The 8,428-nt window shown below is 40.7% G+C and overlaps 1 protein-coding gene across 1 annotated transcript in view; it reads right to left on the bottom strand.

Moving 5' to 3' along the window:
- Positions 1–3,043: 3,043 nt before the first annotated feature.
- Positions 3,044–8,428, bottom strand: part of aldh16a1 (aldehyde dehydrogenase 16 family, member A1) — an 11,578-nt gene continuing 6,193 nt past the window's right edge. The window contains exons 14-18 of the mRNA XM_012818101.3: positions 8,091–8,258; positions 7,683–7,887; positions 7,397–7,582; positions 6,454–6,579; positions 3,044–4,888 (exon numbers count right to left, since the gene is read on the bottom strand). Coding sequence (XP_012673555.1) covers positions 4,709–4,888; positions 6,454–6,579; positions 7,397–7,582; positions 7,683–7,887; positions 8,091–8,258 — 865 coding nt within the window. The 3' untranslated portion in view covers positions 3,044–4,708. The remainder of the gene's footprint in view (positions 4,889–6,453; positions 6,580–7,396; positions 7,583–7,682; positions 7,888–8,090; positions 8,259–8,428) is intronic.

Genomic DNA, 8,428 nt, shown 5'->3' with positions numbered 1-8,428 from the left:
GACTGGGTAATATAAAAACCTTTTATATGCAACGAGTTTTATTGTTCCATTTGTCCTAATGATCGGGAAAATAGTTAAAAGCGTGTTTGAAAGTTATAGTAGCCTATTTGTCATTATAAAGTCCTAATCTGTCTACTCGCTAGATCAGACTTTATAATGGTATTTTGTTAACTGTGCATTATATTAACTTGCTTTAAAACAAGGTAAGATATAGTGAGTTAATTTTAAGCTTACAGGATACTTTGATAATGACTAGGATGTAGCTGAAAATTGACAATTAATATTACTTTCATAGTAACATCAAAATGGGTTAAAAACGATTCACTGATGTTACAAAAGTATGATTTTCTTGTTTAAATATAGGGAACACTGACTAAACAGGCATCATTGTAAATATTGTAGTAAGAAACAGTAAAACACACAACAATCTGCTGATAAAAGGATTATGTCTTCAATAAAGTTGGTTGAACATGTTCAGAACACTGTAAAGAAAGGGTAAAATATGTTTAGCAGTCATTATTCTGGTCATTCACTGTGAAAAAACACTTGACACACAGATCACACAGGCGAAAATGCATTATCTTCAATGGCAGGATATTGCCATGTGACATGTATCACTCTTTGCTGATGAAACTAAAGATTGTGTCTCAATGAAAGGGGGGTGGAATATGTTCAGGACACTCCAAACATTAAATAAAATGTGTGAAGTAGTTGAGATTTACGTCCCTGAAGGCTCCACAATACTTTAAACATAGGTGATCAGACAGGCGAAAATGCATTAACTTCAATGGCAGGGCCATGTGACATGTATCGCTCTTTGCTGAAAAAACTAAAGATTGTGTCTCAATGAAAGGGGGGTGGAATATGTTCAGGACACTCCAAACATTAAATAAAATCTGTAAAGTAGTTGAGATTTACGTCCCTGAAGGCTCCACAATACTTTAAACATAGGCCTACACACAGGCAAAAATGCATTAACTTCAATGGCAGGGCCATGTGACATGTATCATTCTTTGCTGAAAAAACTAAAGATTGTGTCTCAATGAAAGGGGGGTGGAATATGTTCAGGACACTCCAAACATTAAATAAAATGTGTGAAGTAGTTGAGATTTACGTCCCTGAAGGCTCCACAATACTTTAAACATAGGCCTACACACAGGCGAAAATGCATTAACTTCAATGGCAGGGCCATGTGACATGTATCATTCTTTGCTGAAAAAACTAAAGATTGTGTCTCAATGAAAGGGGGGTGGAATATGTTCAGGACACTCCAAACATTAAATAAAATGTGTGAAGTAGTTGAGATTTACGTCCCTGAAGGCTCCACAATACTTTAAACATAGGCCTACACACAGGCGAAAATGCATTGTCTTCAATGGCAGGGCCATGTGACATGTATCACTCTTTGCTGAAAAAACTAAAGATTGTGTCTCAATGAAAGGGGGTGGAATATGTTCAGGACACTCCAAACATTAAATAAAATGTGTGAAGTAGTTCAGATTTGCGTCCCTGAATGCTCCACAATACTTTAAACATAGGTGATCAGACAGGCGAAAATGCATTATTTTCAATGGCAGGGCCATGTGACATGTATCGCTCTTTGCTGAAAAAACTAAAGATTGTGTCTCAATGAAAGGGGGGTGGAATATGTTCAGGACACTCCAAACATTAGATAAAATGTGTGAAGTAGTTGAGATTTACGTCCCTGAAGGCTCCACAATACTTTAAACATAGGCCTACACACAGGCGAAAATGCATTAACTTCAATGGCAGGGCCATGTGATACGTATGACACTTTGCTGATTAAACTAAAGATTGTGTCTCAATGAAAGGGGGGTGGAATATGTTCAGGACACTCCAAACATTAAATAAAATGTGTGAAGTAGTTCAGATTTGCGTCCCTGAATGCTCCACAATACTTTAAACATAGGTGATCAGACAGGCGAAAATGCATTATGTTCAATGGCAGGGCCATGTGACACGTACGTTTAAAGTATTGTGGAGCCTTCAGGGACGCAAATCTGAACTACTTCACACATTTTATTTAATGTTTGGAGTGTCCTGAACATATTCCACCCCCCTTTCATTGAGACACAATCTTTAGTTTTTTCAGCAAAGAGTGATACATGTCACATGGCCCTGCCATTGAAGATAATGCATTTTCGCCTGTCTGATCACCTATGTTTAAAGTATTGTGGAGCCTTCAGGGACGCAAATCTGAACTACTTAACACATTTTATTTAATGTTTGGAGTGTCCTGAACATATTCCACCCCCCTTTCATTGAGACACAATCTTTAGTTTTTTCAGCAGAGTGATACATGTCACATGGCCCTGCCATTGAAGATAATGCATTTTCGCCTGTCTGATCACCTATGTTTAAAGTATTGTGGAGCCTTCAGGGACGCAAATCTGAACTACTTCACACATTTTATTTAATGTTTGGAGTGTCCTGAACATATTCCACCCCCCTTTCATTGAGACACAATCTTTAGTTTTTTCAGCAAAGAGTGATACGTGTCACATGGCAATACCCTGGCATTGGAGATAATCCCTTTTCACCTGTGTGATCTGTGTGTCAAGTGTTTTTTCACAGTGAATGACCAGAATAATGACTGCTAAACATATTTTACCCTTTCTTTACAGTTCTGAACAAGTTCAACCAACTTTAATAAAGGCATAATCCTTTTATCAGCATAATGGGGTGTGTTTTACTTTTTCTTAATACAATATTGTCTGTTTAGTCATTGTTCATTATATTAAAACAAGAAAACCATATTTTTGTAACATCAGTGAATCGTTTTTAACCCATTTTGATGTTACTATGAAATTAATATCTCTGATAGTTTAAGAAAACACGGGGCTAATAAGGGACTTTTATTTTGAAAAATCGTAACCGGAAGTTGCTCGAGCTCATTTGCCTATAGTTGCTCACTGAACGCTGCTGGAAAAGACTGTGTCTTGGCTTGAGTGAGGTGCCAAAGTTTACGAAACAGTTTAGTGTGCTTTGGAATGAGGTCTTAAAACAAACTGATAGCATGGTGGAAAGGACAAATAACTTTATAAAGACACCAAAACATTCCCAACAGTTTCTCAGCAAAAAAACAAAACAAGATTGAAGTGAGGTAGCCTATTACATTGGGCAGAATTCCCACTAACCAGTAGTAAAAATATCTCTTTTATGTTCTTTATTTTCACATCAGAGACAGGTAGGCTACACCCATGTTACATTTGTTGTAGCGAAACAACCTCTTCAAATCTTAAGAGTTGATACTTCAATGAGAGTCAGATAACCGAATGCGATGAACTGAAGTTTTATTCAATCTTGCAGACTTTTCATTCAATCAGAGTGGTGGTCCATGGAGCAGCTCTGTCAAAAAAACAGTGCACTAACTTTTTAAATGGCATATTTCGTCACTATGCTTTTTCCAATCAAAAGCCTAAAACTTATCCAAATTGACCCGATTGAACACCCAAAACGTATCCAAGTTGAACCAATCAGAATATTCTCTCAAACCTATACATTTTATCCTCGCTCAGCCAGTCAGAATATTTCTGCTCACTTGTTGCAGATAAACATTTTAAGACAATGGTGACTTGTGAGAGCAGGCTGGTGTCCTTGCCAATGTTTCAAAGACCATGTTTACAAGTTTTTGGGAGGCTTCGCCTGTCCTTGACTTGTCTGCATCTCTTATCCAGAGACCCCTCCATGAATGCTTGGCTGTCTCCATCAGCCTGCACCTGTAGGCCTGTTTTCGAAAACAGGTCTTTCTTCTTGACCTTACAAGACACTCACCTTTGCACACAGGCTTTTCTGCCTGACCTAACAAGAAACTTGTCTCTGCACACGGGCCTCATGACACTTGCTTTTGCAAAACTGCTTCATGTTCACCACACCACTTTATTACAACCATGATTTCTCTACACATTTAAAAAATATAAGGGATTCTTCAAGATGCATTTTTAAACACACACCAGTTAGTTCCTTCAATCCATTCAATCCTTCAATTGTGATGATGGGAAAAAATCTGCTCTGCAGCATATTATTAGAATCTAATCCTGAGGCGAATTCATTTAATTTTTGGCAGCATTCCAATATCCCAGTTTCTATATTAACACTAATATGTTAAGGCAGTATGATGAATTATTTACGTAAGTATGCCACTGCAGTGTACGAGGTAGCTGTGGGGATCCCGTGGCCTCTCAGCCCAACATTTGCCTTGTCTTTCTATTGTTATCAACTGTATTCCAAATCATGCGATAGCACATTATGGCTCAGTTCACTCAGTTCACAAATCACAACGCAGGACCCTTTGATCATGAGAAAAATGTCGACAACCGAAGTAAAAATGTGTTTTTGCGAGGTCATACACCCCTTCCAAGATGTGCTAAAGGACCACAAATCACATGCCTTACTGCGAGGACAACCTTTGTTCCTTATTTCTTACAGCCACAACTTTCCATGTGACCATAAAAAACAGAAGTGTATGAGGAGCTTCATCCTGATCCTCACCTAAAAAAAATCCCCCAAATGACTGTTTCACATGTAGCTAAGTGTGTTACATAATCTCTGCACCAGCCATAACCTAAAATAACCCCCCCCCCCCCCCCCATGCCCTTCTTACTTAACAAAAAAAAAAGGAAAATATATTTGTATTCTTCTTTAATCTGGGTGATCCCTACTAAGTATATAATTTCAGGCCAACTCTTTAGGCAGTTGGGATCCACACACTCTTCCAGACGACGGCCTGCCTCCACATCTCCTCCATGAGCGAGGGCTGAGGGAGACTCCAGAGTCCTCCTTCTCCGGCCTTCTGCTCATCTCCCTCACAGTGAAGCCACAGGCGCTTCAAAGGGCTAGCGCAGGTATGCTGCAGAAACTGACAGCCCTAGAGAGAGAGAGAGAGAGAGAGAGAGAGAGAGAGAGAGAGGAGATACATTTAAGTCCACAAAAGAGATAGACATTATGCTACAACACAAGAGCAGGATTAAGATGTTTTGTCCCCTCACAGGATTGACGCCACTGGCAGTCAAGTCAATAGAGAGGGCAAGAGTGGGACAAATGTAAAATAAGGGGGAGATGTTTATAGGCTTGTTGTTTGGGCACTTGGGTAAGGTCTAACTGTTGAGGTCTCATCACATTTTCAATGAGTTTTGAGTCCAATTGTCTTTCGACTTGCAGTCACGTTTACAGCTTGACACAGAGTGCGATCAACACGTTTCAGCTGTGTTGATAGTTCTGTGTATGTCTGTGTAAGTCAAGGGCCCCTATTTCAGCTGTTTTGATAGTTCTGTGTATGTTTGTGTAAGTCAAGGGCCCCTATTTTGAGGACGAAAACAACTGGCGGAAACGGAAGCACATGCGCAATGTTGCTCAAGCAATGAAGAGAGCGGTAAAGGTGTCATCAGAGGCACTCGGTGGGCAGCGCCAGGCCGAAGTTAATAAGTGAAAGGTTTGGTTAAAGCCGACCAATAGTGTTGTCGAGCAATCCCTCGACATGGAATACAAGGAATAAACTGTAGCGCTTCTTTTGTTCCAAACAAATACATTTGTTGAGACATAATTGTAGCTTGTCAGAACTGTTTGAAAATGTCCTAACACATCCCTTTGAACTGACTGTTATACTGTTTAACAGGATAGCCTATGTGATTTTCAGCCAGTAAAAGATAAAGTGTTTGCTGCCTTAGATTTCATGACAGCCCGACATTATTTTTACTGAGATGGATAGTCAATCTCCCGTAAATTCTGAAGTATTTATTTCAGAACATTTGGCACAAGGAGAACATTCAGCGCAAACCACTTGAACTGTGGCGTGCTGACATTTGTGTGACTACTTCAAAGGAATTTGAACACCTATACCAACCTGAATGCAATCTCAGCATTCCGTCACGGAAAAGAGATCTTTTGCAGAAATTGCACTGTTGCGTGGCATGTTTTGTTCTGCTCTAATTAGACTACACTATGTGACTAGAAATAACAAGATCAGTAGACTAGGCCTACCTTTTCCCAGATGCTCGAGTCTTTCAAGGGGTTTAACCGTTAAAATAAAATACATTTAATTCTTTTTTAAAAGCCTGCCAGGTTATGTGTGAGGATAGCCGAGATAGATTGCTGTAACTCATAACACAGGTTTGCCCCTGCTTCCCGGCTAATTACAGAAAGATGTAGGCATAATGTGCCACTCTTCCAAAACAGGGAACGTGATATTAATTGCCAGATATATAAATCAGACTTTTTGATTGAATGAATTTATGATTGTCGCACTCTAATGTTCCATGTCAGAGTAGAATATTTTGTCATGCCCATATTCAAAATTCAACGCCTTGGCGGAGAATTCAGTTGACCGCTGGTGTAGACAACCCAACCAGGTGGAATCGGCCCTTTCCGCCAGCCATTATCATCCTCAAAATAGGGTCCAAGATGAAATCACATAGGTATACTGGAGAGACTTACTTTCTTACTGCCCCAGTACCATACAGCCTGGATGACACTGTGATTGGCTAACGCCTGTGTCAGCTGATCTCTGCCTCCACTGATAATACTGACCACACCTCCTGGGAGATCAGAACTCTGAAGAATCTATAAAAAATCACAGAAGAAACACACTCAAACACTCATACTCATATGCACACACTCACACTCATACTCATATGCACACACTCACACATCCATACTCAAACACTCACTCATATGCACACACTCAAACACTCATACTAATTTGCACACACTCAAACATTCATACTCATATGCACACACTCACACTCATATGCACACACTCAAACATTCATACTCATATGCACACACTCACACTCATACTCATATGCACACACTCAAACACTTACTCATATGCACACACTCAAACACTCACACTCATATGCACACACTCACACTCATACTCATATGCACACACTCAAACACTTACTCATATGCAAACACTCAAACACTCATACTCATATGCACACACTCAAACACTCATACTCATATGCATATACTCAAACATTCATACTCATATGCACACACTCAAACATTCATACTCATATGCACACACTCAAACATTCATACTCATATGCACACACTCAAACATTCATACTCATATGCACACACTCAAACACTCACACTCATATGCACACACTCACACATCCATACTCAAACACTCACACTCATATGCACACACTCACACATCCATACTCACACATCCATACTCATATGCACACACTCAAACACTTATACTCATACGCACACACTCACACATAAATTAATTCCCATTGTAATAAAATGTTAGGTTGTTGTCACAAGAATTTCAGTGTCCAGTCTGACCCTGTGTTGTTCTGTGTATCTGACAATAAAAAGGACTTGAATACATATATGAATACAGTGTACATCATATGAAACCCACCTGAATAAACTCTAGAGCAGGTAGAGGGTATTTCTCACTTGGCACCATTACAACAGCATTGCCCATGGCAACTGCTGCTCCTAGCAGTGAAACCAAAGGCAGGAGGGACTTCGAGTCAGGAAGCACCACACCTAGAACTCCGACTGGCTCAGAGATAGAGAGAGCAGAGCCTGACTGAGGGAGGAGCTGAAATGAAAAAGGACATCTAATTAGAAAAAGAAAAAGTAAACTTGTTTGGCAAGGCATCTGTGAAATGTGAAAGAATGACATGAAAATGAAGGCTTACCGGCACTCCACACATATCTTTGTCACAGCGGGCTGCCCACTCGTAGAGCCTTGAAATGCTGAGGTCTACTTCCTGATTGGCCTCCTCCAACGTGAGGCCAGTTTGGGTTTGAATTGATGTGACCAGTGGCTGCCTTTTCTGCACAAGGAGGCCAGCTAGAGAATAAAGGGACTGAGCGCGTGCAGAAGGACTCTTCTTCATCCAGCTGCAGAAAATAGAATGAGATGATGATCTTCAAATACATACACTTGCCCCTTACACACACACGTACACACACATACACATGTACACACACACACACACACACACACACACACACACACACACTGTAGATCAGTGCTGCCCAGGTCTCTGCCCACCTGGGCTCAACCCCCTCTGTGTTTGATAAGAGCCATGATATTGGCTCACCTTGGCTGTGCTTTAATGGCTGCCTCCACAGCATTCCTGACGTCCTTGCGTCCCCCGTCAGGGCAGTGGGCCAGCACAGCTCCCTCTGGTGACAGCACAGCCCTACTGCAGCCGGAATCAGCTTTGCATGAACGACCCGCAACTAAGTGGGAGTAGGAGCGAGGGATGCTACAAAACCAGAGAGGGAGACCATGAGAGACAGACAGGAAGACAGAGACCATGAGAGACAGACAGGAAGACAGAGACCATGAGAGACAGACAGGAAAAAAGAGAAAGTGGTCAGAATCAAAGATCGATGTTGTCCTCAAGCCCTGTGCTCGGTTTTAATATGGACATCA

Source organism: Clupea harengus, chromosome 1 (genome assembly GCF_900700415.2).
Source record: "Clupea harengus chromosome 1, Ch_v2.0.2, whole genome shotgun sequence".
Taxonomy (NCBI): Eukaryota; Metazoa; Chordata; class Actinopteri; order Clupeiformes; family Clupeidae; genus Clupea; species Clupea harengus.
Note: the sequence above shows the minus strand (reverse complement) of the source record. Positions and strands in the feature narration are given on the sequence as shown.